Consider the following 14,795-nt stretch of genomic DNA (forward strand, 5'->3'; position numbering starts at 1 on the left):
AAAAAAAATGACGCTATTTCTGCCAATAAACACTCACACGATATCTCAAAGAATAGCGAATAAAAGACCTAGAATTTAGATTTAGGATAAATTTTAATATAAAGAGAAGGAAAATGGAACAAGGTGAAAATTGACTTATTTATATCGGAAAAAAGAAAAAATATCATCACATGAAATCGCTGATAGCAAATTAAATATTTTTATTTTAAAACCAAACTGTCGGCGATATTCGGGTGAGTAGTTATTAGTTTTTATCACAAATAAAAAACAGACTTAACAAAAAAAAATATTAATTAGAATATTATCACCACGACAATCATCCAGCTTGGATTCGTTTCCAAGTTTGATTCCTTTGAAACACGCATCACCGAATTACGGTTAGCGTGTCGTGTACTAAATAAAGTATTTCACAAACAAGAAAAAAAGAATGCGGACTACAACACGAAAATATGAGAACAAAATTTAAGTCAGTTAACTCTGCATTCAGCCCATTGAGTTTCTCGCTGGATCTACTCAGTGGGACGCGTTTCCGATCCGGTTGTAGATTCAGCGAAGCACTGCTCTTGCAAGGGTTAGTGTTAGCAACGTCGTCAGGTTAGAGCCCCGTGAGGAGCGCGAAAGGGAATGGGATCCCTCTTCGGCTCCTCAGCGCAGAAGGCGGGGTGGACGGCGCGTGCGAGAGGCCGCCGCTTAGCCCTCGTAGGGACTATCGAGTGCCGGGTGCGGGGGCGCCCGGCACTCGACTGTTGGTCCGGTGGTGAAACGGTGCAAGGTAGCTCCTGTGCGCCGCTCACGGTGTGTCGCCCGAGACGAGGTTCTACGGGATTTTCCCGGGGATCAAATCCCGTCTTAACATTAGTACGGGTACCGCCTAAGGCGAGACTTTCGGCGCGCATCGCGGTACCGTAAGTTTCGTGTAGTCGGTGTGGTGGAGCTCGATGAGGTTTAGTCGGTAGTCGTTCTGCGGGGCAAGTGCTTCGCGCGCCTTTTTCAAGGCGTAGTCTCCTGTGAGAAATTGGGGGAGGTGAAGGAACTCGGCTCTTCTCTTCTCCCCTTCTTCCTCTCAGGAGGCGCCGGTGTCCGACATAACCCGGTCCGTTACCCCCCTCGACCGGGTATACGAAAATGGATTCCCCAGCGTTAAAAAAAAAAAAAAAAACGTTAGAGCCCCGTGAGCTCATCAAATTTGTTAGGTTACGCTAGCATAATCTCTCAAGGCCACCATCTTAGGTAGGATAAAAAAAAATGCATATTGTGGATAGTTTGTACTCACCTACTCATTAGGTTACGCTAGCCTAGCCTCTCAAGGCCACCATCTTAGGTAGGAAAAAAAATCGCATTATTATGGATAACTTGTGGTCGGACCTTGATATGATTAAAATAGGATTACCGATCAGACAAGAAGCAGCAGCTTTTAAACAAAAAAGAGAGAAAATCATTAATATCGGTTCACATAAAGAAAAATCTAAGATTTATTTGAAGTTGTGCTTAGTGCGAGTTTGTTAACGTTCTCGATAGCGTAAAAGTTAACTCAAATTTGTATGCAGTTGGAACGTTTGCCTACATTTGCCGCTAGGGGCGCTGTTAACACTGTATAATTGTTTGAGATGATTCCATCATCTCGTTTTTACCATTGCACCGCTCGCCACCGGAGTAGAGTTCATCCAGACTACCTAGAGCCACTGCGCTCATCCACAGTGCGTTTCCAGAGATCTTTTTTGCCACGTACCTTCCGGCTTTGGAATGAGCTCCCCTCCACGGTGTTTCCCGAGCGCTATGACATGTCCTTCTTCAAACAAGGCTTGTGGAGAGTACTTAATGGTAGGCGGCGGCTTGACTCTGCCCCTGGCATTGCTGAAGTCCATGGGCGACGGTAACCACTCACCGTCAGGGCCATATGCTCGTCTGCCTACAAGGTTAATAAAAAAAATCGGTTAAAAAAAATAACTACCAAAAAAGGAGTCAAATCAACCACGTGGGCTCGGAAATCTCAAACTTCAAGCATTTTTATTCAAGCATTCGTCATTCTATAGATAAATGTCGCCGGTACCCGAATATAGTCAGAGCAATTTAAGTGTGCAGTCGACAGAATGGCAAATGTTGAAATTGGTTCGTTAACACCGTCACTTAGGGTCTAAATTTGGATGTATGTTTGCATTTGCGAGTTTAGCGGCTGCAACATACCGCTTCGCCCCGTGGCGCAGGACTCCCCGGTAGTCTAGAACCGAGATTTTGCTTTTATTCTACGTTACGCGTAAATGTTGATAGCGCGATTCACGAATACAGATTACTATTGAGTTACAGAGAAAATAGTTTTAAAATTAATCGAATTTTCGCGATAACGTATCCAATCTTGCGTGTCATTTTTAATATTAAATTGTTACGCGCTGGGGTACGGGATAAATAAAAATTCTATCCAAGTACAAATTAAAAATGTATTAACACTTACAACACTTAACGAACAGTTTAAAATTCTTAATTCACTTCTTCCACTTCGCTTCAGGTGATCTCTTCGCTGTTTCGCTTCGAGTAGATCCGATTGCTAATTGACTTCATGACGTCCCTGCAACGTTTTTATATTCGACACGACATCCCTAGAATTATCGAAAACATTCCTCACAAGTCGAGTATTTTCGATATGCGTTTTCGATATCTGACAATAGGTGGCGTTGTACTTCTCGAGCGTTCTCGATGTTACTAGTTCCTTTGATATTCGTTTCTGCTATTCATCGATAGATGTGGTTACTCTTACCGGCGTAACAATATAGTAATACATAATAATATTAGAAATGAATTTCAAATTCCATTTCAATCTACTAATAGTTATTAGCACTGGTGAAATGCTCAATCGATCCGGCTCCAGCCGTTGTAGCGAAAAAATCTGTTTTTTTTTCTCCATTCCTAAACACGCGGCGTCATATGATTGATTGCTGTTGCTTCTGACCGTGAACTACACAACGATGCTCTACAGATATAAAGAAGCTTATGTTTACGCAATTCACATAGCTGAATATTTTGTTTGTTTGTTATGATCATTTTAAGCTTTATATGGCTCTCTTGTAAACTTGAAAAAATATTGCTTAAACAAAACATCCTTTCACCCCATCGATATAGTTAAAAATTAAATAAATTTAAACTCTCTATGCGCAGACTAATCTTTGTTTTCTCGTCAGCTTTGCTAGAGGGGGTTGCGATCAGGTTGCCTACACAGACAACGAGTTAAGGGGAATATCACTGCGTTTCTTTCTTAACAGCTTTCCAGTCTAACATGAATCTTATTAAGACTAATAATAGCGGTTTATAATCGTGTGACTTATATTGGATTTTAGATTTTTCTAGATGTCTGTTGAGACATTTTGCGTATCAGTACTGTTCAATTAAAATATGAACCTTAGAATTTTATTGTAATATTGTAATGGTAATAAATGGTTCACGATTGACTTCCACGGTGAAGGAATGATATCACGTAATAATAATCAAACCTGCCAAATTATAATTTGTGTAATTGCTAGCGGACTTCTCGCGGACGGGTAGGTGAGCTCACGGACTCAACCTGAGGGGATTTGCTAACACTAGCCCTAGCAAGAGCAGTGCTTCAACGAATTTACCACCGGATCGGAATTGCGACTCACTGAGAAGTTCCGGCAAGTAGAGGAACATGCGGCTCATATGGTGGGGAATGGTTCCCCTCGGTCATGGACACCAGCAATGTTAGGGGTAGTGTCAGGCCGCCTCCCTCCGACACAGCGCTACATTCGGGAAATTTTTTACCGTTTTTTTTTTCTACCTATGCTGATAGCCTTGAGAGGCTATTTCAGCGTAACCTTAACTAGTAGGTGAGCTCACGGGGCTCAAACCTGACGACGTTGCTAACACGAACCCTAGCAAGAGCCGTGCTTCGCAGAATCTACCACCGGATCGGAAACGCGACCCACTGAGAAGATCCGGCGAGAAACTCAGTGGGCTGTGTCTGTGGGTTAATTTACGATGGGTTAATAGAACGATGACCGGTTATTTGAAATGATAAGTAGTTATAATCGGAAGGAATATCGATGCTACATACCCCATCCATGTTAACTGAAACTGCTACACTTGGCGATGATACCATCCACCATCAGTCCTTGTGGTACTGGTATGCGTACCGCCGTTTTGGATTTTTGCCGCGAAGAGCTTTAGGGTTCTGGTTTGAAGAGTGAGGTAGCCGCTATAGAGTACAATCGAGAGAGAGATTTAAGTACAGTATAGAGTCCGATCTCTATCTCAAAATGAGGGACGGCAATCAGGCGATGTTTTTGGGCTCCGACTAATTTAATAACGACTAGACTAAGCTTTTTCAATCTACGTCTATACTAATATTATAAAAAGGAAAGATTTGTTTGTTTGTTTGTTTCGAATAGGCTCCGAAACTACTGGACCGATTTGAAAAATTCTTTTTCCATTAGAAGCCGACATTGTCCCTGATGAACATAGGCTACTTTTTTTTAATTAATTTTTTTTGGTTTCATGTGTGTTTTAATGTTTCCGGAGCGAAGCGAGGGCGGGTCGCTAGTAATAAATAAAGAAAAAGCTGTATTTATTCGTGGTACAAATTAAGACATGATGAAGACAGAGCGATAGAGAGAAAACTGTTTTCCGTCTTAGTGGCCATAAAATTCCAATTTGATATCTTTTAAAATCTTTGTGCTAAGTGAGAGTTTTTTAACGTTCTCGATAGCGTAAACGTTAACTCAAATCTGTTTGGAGTTGATACGTTTGCCGCTAGAGGCGCTGTTCCGACTGCATACAAAATTTGAGTTAACTTTTACGCTATCGAGAACTTTAAAGAAATTCGCACTAAGCACACTTATTTTTATTTCAATTACAAAGTTATTGCACAAAAGCGTTTCGGTAGGCAGCGGCTTGGCTCTGCCCCTGACATTTCTGCCGTGAAGCAGTAATGCGTTTCGGTTTGAAGGGTGGGGCAGCCGTTGTAACTATACTTGAGACCTTAGAACTTATATCTCAAGGTGGGTGGCGCATTTACGTTGTAGATGTCTATGGGCTCCAGTAACCACTTAACTCCAGGTGGGCTGTGAGCTCGTCTACCCATCTAAGCAATAAAATAAAAAAAACATTGCTGAAGTCCATGGGCGACGGTAACCACTTACCATCAGGTGGGCCGCATGATCGTCTGCCTACAAGAGCGATTAAAAAAAAATCTTATCCTTAACCTTAAAATTATTTCAGTGACAATATCACCCTTAAGCGTACTAGACTAGATAGCATGGATGTGTGCGTGAATGCTCTGAAATGCATTGGAGCAGACGGAATCCGTTTTAAGTTTTTTTTTCTATTTTGCAATTCATCAGAGCAACCTTATTTCTATTTGAAATAATATTTCAATATTAAAAGTTTTTCAAGCGACGCTCTGAGTTGAAATTAGAAAAGCTTTTTTAAGATGTTTCTTCTTCTTCAGTTTTTAAATATGGCGATTGGCGACGCTATGATTGTTGCTTAAATGTGTCGAGTTTTATTTAATTATGTTTTGTTATAAATATAATTAATTATAATTTAAAACAAAAAGCATTTCAACTTTTGAGTTTAACACTATAAAAATAGCTCTGTTTAGTTTGTTTAAAATGTTTAAGTGTTTATTTTTTATTTACTATTCAATACTAACCTTTATTATAGAGTTACTTGCACAGTCAAAGAAAACATTCTAAACGATCAGATAATATATTTAATTTTGTCTCCGAATGGGTAGGTACCACCACCCTGTCTAATTCTGCCGCGATACAGTCAAGCTTTTCGATTTGATGAACGGGAGAGCCAGAGACCATGGGACTAGCATCCAATTTTTTTTTTCATACCTGTCCTAGTAACCTCGAGGGGTTATTCTAGATTCGCCGAACTAGTATGTGAGCTCACGGGGCTCAAACCTGACGACGTTGCTAACACGAACCCTAGTAAGAGCAGTGCTTCGCAGGATCTACCACCGGATCGGAAACGCGACCCACTGATAAGATCCGGCGAGAAACTAAGTATAATCTTTACAGTTCTTAATGTTTCCATAGGTGTGGCGTGTAGAGCTTTGTATAGTGCGAATTTAATAATAATAAAAAAAATGTTAATAGATCGTCATGTGAAGTCGCACGGATACCTCCACGCTGTTTGTTCCTGTCGTTTTAACAGTAGAAAGGCCACCCTTAGAGCCGAAACGCATTACAACTTCACAGAAATAGGCAGGGTGGTGGTACATACCCGTGCGGACTCATGAGACGTCATACCACCAGTAATAACGGTTATAACGGACGACTGAAGTGTTACTTATCGACATTTGAATTAAAACTACAACCTAATCTATATATATAAAAATGAATTGCTGTTCGTTAGTCTCGTTAAAACTCGAAAACGGCTGGATCGATTTGGCTAATTTTGGTCTTAAATTATTTGTGGAAGTCCAGAGAAGGTTTAAAAGGTAGATAAATATGAAAATGCTCAGAATTAAATAAAAATAACAATTTTGTTTTTCCTTTGACGTGTTCCCCGTCGGACGGATTCCTTTTTGTTTTTTGGTTTTAAGTTTATTTTATACAAAACTTTGGGTCTTTTATTTATCGATTGAGGCACTACGAAGTCTGCCGGGTCAGCTAGTGTTCTATGAAAATACACAAACTTAGCTTAGTCTGTTTTGAAAAAAAAAACGCATGTTTTGTTGTAACGAGTTAAAAGCAATATACTTTTTTTTTGACGTTCGAAATCACACGCCGCATCAGTCGTGGTTCGTTTATTATTATCGCACTGATAGTTCTTCGCTTTTTCCCCCCGTTTCGTTCCCGCCTTTATTACTAGCCAGACGCAAAATGGCAGACGAATTGGCTTACGTCACATCATAAAATTCACCGTCCACCAAAATGACGCGTGCCAGATGAAAACGATTAAATTTGCAAGGCAAGAATTAGATTTAAAAAAGTATGTGATTAAAATATTATTATGGTAAAGGTAATGTAACATCTTCGTTCATCCAGAGTGCGTTTGCAGAGATATTTTTTACCACTTACTATCCGGCTTCGGAATGAGCTCCCTTCCACGGTGTTTACCGAGCTCTATGACATGTCTTTCTTCAAACGAGGATTGTGGAGAGTACTTAACGGTAGGCAGCGGCTTGGCTCTGCTCCTGGCATTGCTGAAGTCCATGGGCGACGTTAACCACTCACCATCAGGTGGGCCCTATGATCGCTGCCTGCACGGGCAATAAAATAATATAAAAGCTTTTTATCAGCTTGATAAGAGTTTTTGTTTTTATATAGCCATTAATTAGATTTAGTGTTCTCAATAAAATAAAAACTTGAAAACAAAAGGTCATAGTATAGTGATTCAGTAAGGAGAAAACGTAATTTTTATTTATTTATTTATTTCATTTACTTCAGATTTTGCATCCATATTACACTTCATTACACTGCATTAACATTTCATTTATACTAGAATTAAATAAAAATTATAACTACAATCTCAGACTGAAACAAAAGCAATAATAATAATAATAAAAACAAAAAATCGAATAATAATAATAATAAAACAGAAACTCAAAATTAACATGAAGACTACCTTAACCTAAAGGCTGGTTTGGATCCAGAGTGCTCAACATGCACACGTGTCCAGTGTTGCATTATTGGGCAGTCCAGATCCAACCGTGATGTCTATGAATCTAAATATAAGGTGTCAGTAGTTTTAGTCGAAGTTTCGATTACTGGATGCGCACCGGCTATTGTCACTGGTAAATAAAAGTGAACGTGTAATTATTGTTAGCGTACCACATAACAGAACCTTACCATATATCACGATCCACCGAACCTTATGTGGATACTTTTTATTGGCATTAAGTATGATGTATTTTTCGGGAATACTGTATTACCATAATATCCCTGTAGGGCTTGCGAATAACAATTCGAACCTGTATTGGTAGGTTGTAGGCTTGGTAGTAAATTTTAAAATATTCGAAACATTTTTACTGGTGGTAGGACCTCTTGTGAGTCCGCACGAGTAGGTTCCACCGCACTGCCTATTTCTGCCGTGAAGCAGTAATGCGTTTCGGTTTGAAGGGTGGGGCAGCCGTTGTAACTATACTGAGACCTTAGAACTTATATCTCAAGGTGTGTGGCGCATTTACGTTGTAGATGTCTATGGGCTCCAGTAACCACTTAACACCAGGTGGGCTGTGAGCTCGTCCACACATCTAGGCAATAAATAAATAAAACCCTACCTATTTACTGGTAGTATAAGGGGCTATTTCAGCTTCGCCCGGTCGCTTCAAGACCTCACGGGCTCGACCTGAGATAAATTGCTAACACTAGCCCTAGCAAGAGCAGTGCTTCGCAGAATCTGCTACGGATGGATCGGAATAGCGATCCACTGAGAAGACCCAGCGAGAAACTCAGTGGGCTGTTCTTGTTGTAAGCTCTATCGACTCTAGCGTGTAGATACGACTCTATATTACAACACGTACATTATGATGCATTGTAACTTCATCAAAAATCAATTCACGATTATTTCAAACCAATTTTAGATATATGTACTTAAAAACTTATTTTACTTTTTACTTCGTTTTACTTCTTTTTCCCTACCTATTCTAGTAACTTCGAGGGGTTATTCTAGATTCACCGAACTAGTATTTATTTATTTATTTATTTATTCTATTATTATTTGTGGTCATAGCTTAACATCAAAACGAATATAATGACAATTAAAGAGGTGAAATGTAACGGTAACAGTACTTTTGATTGTATTTGGTATTATTTATGCGTCTTTTTTTAAAACGCTTTGAGATTAAAGAAACAGTTCGTGATGAATTAACAAGAGCGTTACATATTGTGTATTCGTAAGAATAGATCGTATCAACCTCACCGTTCCTAATGCGAACCATTCTGTATTAGAACGTAGTAAAGTTACTTTTGCATTACCGTTGCAATATCGAAGACGTCCTACGAATAGTGCCACAAAACAAAGACTATGATTTATTCGACGGCTTAATTGTACCGTGCATCACAGCTGCAGGTGAAACCTTATCGAATTAGCCGATACACTTGGCGCTGGGAAAACGAGGCGGACAACTCATGGAATCGAATTTAAAAATAAATGTTAATATAATTTTTGTAAACGAGTCACGCAGTGTGCACCTGTCAGTCGTGTGTTGCTATGGAAATTTTAATGTATGGTTCGTTGTGTATTATGTCGAGCAGTGAAAGGCCATTTGACTTAAGCGAAATCTTTGCATATTTACAGGAGCGCCATTTAAAGTTTCTCTTCTTCTTTGTCCCTTATCCCTCTAGTAGGGGTCGACACAGCGAATTTTTCTATTCCATTCTCTTCTATCAGCCGTCATCTCAACACTGACTCCTCTCTCTCTCATATCGTCATTCACACACTCCATCCATGTCTTCTTCGGTTGACTTCTTCCCCCTCTACCTTGCACTACCGTTTCCATACATCTCCTACTCACATGCATCTTCTCTCTACGCATTACATGTACATACCAAGCTAACATCATTAACCGTCATAGCCATTTAAAGTTTAAATTTTGGAAAAAAATATCTTAAGAAATAAACTTCTTCCAGTATTTGAATGGGGTAAGCTTAATAAATAAAGCCCCCTGGCTAGATGGTGCGATGACCTCCGCACGGTGGCCGGCAAGAAGTGGTTGAGGAGAGCCGCAGACCGAGCTCAGTGCTGTAGATTGGGAGAGGCCTATATCCAGCAGTGGACGACTGTGGGCTGTTGATGATGATGATGATGAAGCTTAGTTGAAGTTCAATTAAAAACATCGAATTGTTAATGCTGATACCAAATAAAAAGCACTTCTAATTACAAAGATAAATGACGCGTATTAAGTGAAATGTTGCTTAAACCAAATAACCTTTTACCCATCGATATAATGAATTAAACTAACAGTGATTGAGTCAATATAGGGCTTCAAACAAATTTAATTATTACTTGCTGACATTCGGCTCACGACAATTTAATGCAACAGCTATTTAAGTAGCCAAAATCCACTGTAGCCTGCAAGCTTTTTTTTTTAATTGTCTTTGTCTATTGACAGTAATAATATTGTTACTAGTTCATGAGAATCCTATTCTAAGCTATAAAACCTGAAATATTTTGAAACTTAGTCGATATAATACACAGCCAAACCGCTGTCTACAGAGGCGGACTCTCCTAAAACCCTTATTGAAGACGTTCAGTTCATAGTTTGTTCATTACAAATTAAAATCAGTTTTACCTCTTGCTAAAGCTGGTTGCAGTCATACAAAACTGAACCATCCCATTTGCAATCATATTCAAGGTATGGGATCTAACCTGTGAGTATGCGCACAGACATTAGAAAAGTCTAATTTCAAGCAACTACCTTAAAAATTTAAAAGTAGAGCAGGTAGCGTCACCGAAAAAATACTTTAAATACGCTTTATTTACTGCAACAATGCGTAAGCTATTTAACAATGCGAATGCTGATCATATTAACACATGATGAGGTCGAAAACTGGAGGTAGGACCTCTTGTGAGTCCGCGCGGGTGTGTACCACCACCCTGCATATTTCTGCCGTGAACCAGTAATGCGTTTCGGTTTGAAGGATGGAGCAGCCGTTGTAACTATACTTGAGACCTTAGAACTTATATCTCGAGGTGGGTGGCGTATTTACGTCGTAAATTTCTATGGGCTCCAGCAACCACTTAACAGCAGGTGGGCTGCGAGCTCGTCCACCCATCTAGCAATAAAAAAAAAAAACTTGTGTTGTATAATGATACTAACGCTTCATATTAATACGTATAGTTGTTTTCCCTCAGAACTAGGAATAAACTTTGACACGATTATAGTCTACAAATGCTTTTAATAATACGCAATTGCTCATTAATGAAAATTAGGTTTCACGAGTAGTGTCAACAAAAGATACTGTTGATAATCTTATAGATTAATATACTGTTGAAGGATACTGTGATGCGCTTTGTTTAGCTCTACACGCATCTATAAAGACAGATGAAAATAATTTATAGTTATACAAAATATTAAAATAGTTTGTTTTATACATATTTTATGGCCGGATTTATACTTCTTTAAGCGAAATCTTGTATTTTCTTCTTATATTCTGTTATAAACCGAAATAAATCGAAATGAGATGAAGTTGATTCACTTGAGACGAAAATTAATTGGGATTTTTATTTTTTATTTTATTGCCCTTGTAGGCAGACGAGCGCACGGCCCATCTGATGGTGAGTGGTTACCGTCGCCCATGGACTTCAGCAATGCCAGGGGCAGAGTCAAGCCACTGCCTACATGCCTGGGATGAAATCAAATTAAACGCTATGAGATGGAATGAAATAAAGTTTCAGTAAAATGATAGTTAATTACAGATACTTTTCAGTTATTTGTTTTTAACAACCCGATAAGCTACGTCCAACCTCTTTGTTTCATTTTCCCTCATTTGTGCACTTCCACAGATCAAAAAAACAATGAATGAACAAACCACCGTTATCAAACGTTTAAAAGCTTGAGAAAACATTTAATTAATAAAATAAAACAATTCAAACAGCTTCGCTCTTCGCGTTTCCGCCAAAAGAGTAAGGTCAGTAAAAAAATGTTATTTAAATACTTGGAATTGTTAAAACGCGACTTAACCGAGTTATACAATAACGACTCCGAACAACGCCCCCGAAACTGACCAATCACGGAGCTTGGTCTGAATCACGCTAACGATGTTTTCACGGAACTCCACATAAATACACCTGGTGTTTCGATGACAGCGGGGAGTCCGTCATTACGGGGTAAGCCGGTGGTGGTGGCGGGCCGGTGTAAGCCGCCATCAATCAGTTTATAGCGTGGTGAATCCGAACGTTTATGTACTTGATTTAAATAATGAAAAAAAATGATTTAAAATAGAAACGAGAATTCATTCTCAAACCGCCCTTGTAGTGGATTTGACTTCCTTTTTGGTATTTTTTTATTTTTATTGCTTAGATGTGTGGACCAGCTCACAGCCCACCTGGTGTTAAGTGGTTACTGGAGCCCATAGACATCTACAACGTAAATGCGCCACCCACCTTGAGATATAAGTTCTAAGGTCTCAAGTATAGTTACAACGGCTGCCCCACCCTTCAAACCGAAACGCATTACTGCTTCACGGCAGAAATAGGCAGGGTGGTGGTATCTACCCGTGCGGACTCACAAGAGGTCCTACCACCATTAATTACGCAAATTATAATTTTGCGGGTTTGATTTTTATTACACGATGTTATTCCTTCACCGCGGAAGTCAATAAGTCAATCAATACATGTATCTAAATGTATTAATCTGGATCTGTGTGAAAGGCAATAAATGGTTTTATTATTATTATCATGTATTAAACACTGCCACGCCTGGGAAGACGGCAGGACACACTCCGGCGAGGTGGGCAACAATCGGCCGGAGCGTTAGGGACTATTGGGAGAGAAACCGGCGAACTATACGGGCATTGTCGAGCAAGACTGCTTTTTGCATTTGGGCCACCACCGACTTTTTATTGAGACCAAGCCTCTCGAGATGTTTTGAGAGGCTTTTAGGGACCAAACCATTCACCGACACAACTACCGGGATTATTTCTGTAGATACCACCCTCCACATATCGGTCACCTCGTGCGCCAGGTCCAAATATTTGGTCTTTTTATCTGCCTCGGCCCGCACGAGGTTCTCGTCGTAGGGGATGGTGATATCCACCAGAAATACCCGAGACTCCGTCTGGTCCATCAGCACGATATCAGGCTTATTCGCAAGAATAGTCCTGTCCGTAATGATGGGCCGGTCCCAGTAGAGCTTGGCACGGTCGTTTTCGAGTACAGCGTCCGGCTGGTACTTATAATACGGTAGCCTCTGTTCGATGAGGCCATACTTAAGGGCGAGCTCTTGGTGGAGGATTCTGGCTGCTTGGTTATGTCTGTGCAAGTACTCAGTGTTAGCAAGCATAGAACAACCAGAGGTGACATGTCTGAGGGATTCACCCGGTCGGCGGCATAATCGACAGATGTCAGCTGTCCCATCCCTCAGAATGTGCTTCCTATAGTTGTTCGTCCTGATAACCTGATCCTGTATTGCACAGACAAAACCCTCGGTTTCCCCAAAGAGGTCACCGAATCGCAGCCAGTGCACGGAGGCTTCTTTGTCCACGTGGGGCTCATGCAGTGCCTGAAAGAAGCGTCCGTGCAGCTCTTTCCCTTTCCATATGGCCTCACGGTCAGAGGTACTGAGTACCGCCGGTGATTGCCACCCGTCTCTGGCCAGGGCTAGCGGGGTCAGTCCTTTGTCGCATTCCATGACCTCTCTGTGCATCACACTGTCAGCCCTCGATAGGAAATATTTCCTGAGACTGCACACCCCACTGTTGTGCATGACCTTGGCGCTAAGTAGGCCCCGGCCACCACACTTCCGCGGAATGTACAATCTCATTACCGAGGACTTCGGGTGAAGCATCCTATGGAGGGTCATAATTGAGCGGACTTTTCTATCCAGGGCATCCAGTTCGGTCTGAGTCCACCTGAGCACGCCGAAGGTATACAACAGGACGGGCATCGCCCAGCCGTTAAACGCCTTTGTCTTATTCACGCCCGACAAAAGGCTCTTACACACTTTTGTTAAACGTTCACAAAACAAGTCGCATGCAGCCTGTTTGACGACCGCCACGTCAATACCTAAATTTTGCGACATGCCCAGGTACCGGTATGTTTCTCCCTCGGAGAGTGCCCGAAGGTTTATCCCATCGGATACAGGTAAGCGATCCGATGAGACTATACTCCCTCTCTCTACATGGAGAACCGCACACTTGTCGACTCCCAGCCTCATCCTAATGCGACTACTGAAATCACAAGTGATGTCAAGCAGTCGCCTGAGGCCTGCAGCATGAGGAGCGTACAACTTGAGGTCATCCATGTAGAACAAGTGGGACACCTTCAAGCCCCCCCTTCGAAACTGAAAGCCTGTCCTCGAAGCCTCCAGTAATGAACTGAGAGGATTCAGGGCCAGGCAAAACCACAATGGACTCAGACAATCACCCTGAAATATACCCCGATTCACCTTTATTCGGTCTTCTACAGCCGACAGCCGCACACCGGATAGACTAAGCATTGTGCTCCATTGCCCCATACAGGCACCGAGGAAGTCTCGAACTGTATCGTCTATCTTATACAGCTCGAGGACCCTCTTCAGCCATGTATGGGGGACCGAGTCAAATGCCTTTTTATAATCTATCCACGCGGCAGAGAAATTTCGTCGGTTGCGTTTGACCTGCTGGCCAGATACCGCGTCGATCAAGAGGAGTTCCTTAGTACCGCGGCTACCACGCCTACACCCGTTCTGGGCACCAGACAGTACTCGACAGCTGTCTATGTGGTGTGAGATCTTAGTTTCCAGAACGGATGTCAGTGTCTTATAGGTGGTAGGAAGACACGTTATTGGCCGGTACTGTTCCGGAATGTGTGTCAGCGATGGCTCAAGCGCTTGAAAATTACGAAGCAGTCTTGCTCGACGCCCTGTGCCGCCTGTTTCTCCCCCCACAGCCCCAAAGTGGGCGCGCATGACATTGGAATTTTGTTCACGAGTCCATCGCATGCGCCGCCCTCCACCGAGTGCGGGTGCCTGTTGCGGAGTCCTTGTGGACTCTGCAGGCACCAAGCCTCCCGGTGGTGATGATGATGGGGGTTCGACCCGCTGAAGTGGTCTTAACGAGTCAGATCTTTTGTTTCTGTTATAGGTTTTACTCATCGTTGGGCTTTTATGTGGGGTCTAACAGTCGCTGCAG

General features: G+C 41.5%; 1 protein-coding gene across 1 annotated transcript; it reads right to left on the reverse strand.

Moving 5' to 3' along the window:
- Positions 1-4,114: 4,114 nt before the first annotated feature.
- LOC149503412 (retrovirus-related Pol polyprotein from type-1 retrotransposable element R2) lies at positions 4,115-14,122 on the reverse strand. The gene is made up of 2 exons (XM_089732635.1): positions 12,638-14,122; positions 4,115-4,204 (listed from the first exon to the last, which is right to left on the reverse strand). Exons 1-2 carry the CDS (start codon positions 14,120-14,122, stop codon positions 4,115-4,117), a joined length of 1,575 nt encoding a protein of 524 aa, XP_089588761.1.
- Between the last annotated feature and the right edge of the window lie 673 nt (positions 14,123-14,795).

Source organism: Bombyx mandarina, chromosome 02 (assembly GCF_030267445.1).
Source record: "Bombyx mandarina strain Sakado chromosome 02, ASM3026744v2".
Taxonomy (NCBI): Eukaryota; Metazoa; Arthropoda; class Insecta; order Lepidoptera; family Bombycidae; genus Bombyx; species Bombyx mandarina.

Coding starts and splice junctions, on each gene's coding strand:
- LOC149503412 (XM_089732635.1), bottom strand. CDS start 14,122: ATGCTTAGTCTATCCGGTGTGCGGCTGTCGGCTGTAGAAGACCGAATA. Junction 4,205..12,637: donor ATTTGGACCTGGCGCACGAG/GTGACCGATATG, acceptor TGTACTCTATAG/CGGCTACCTCACTCTTCAAA.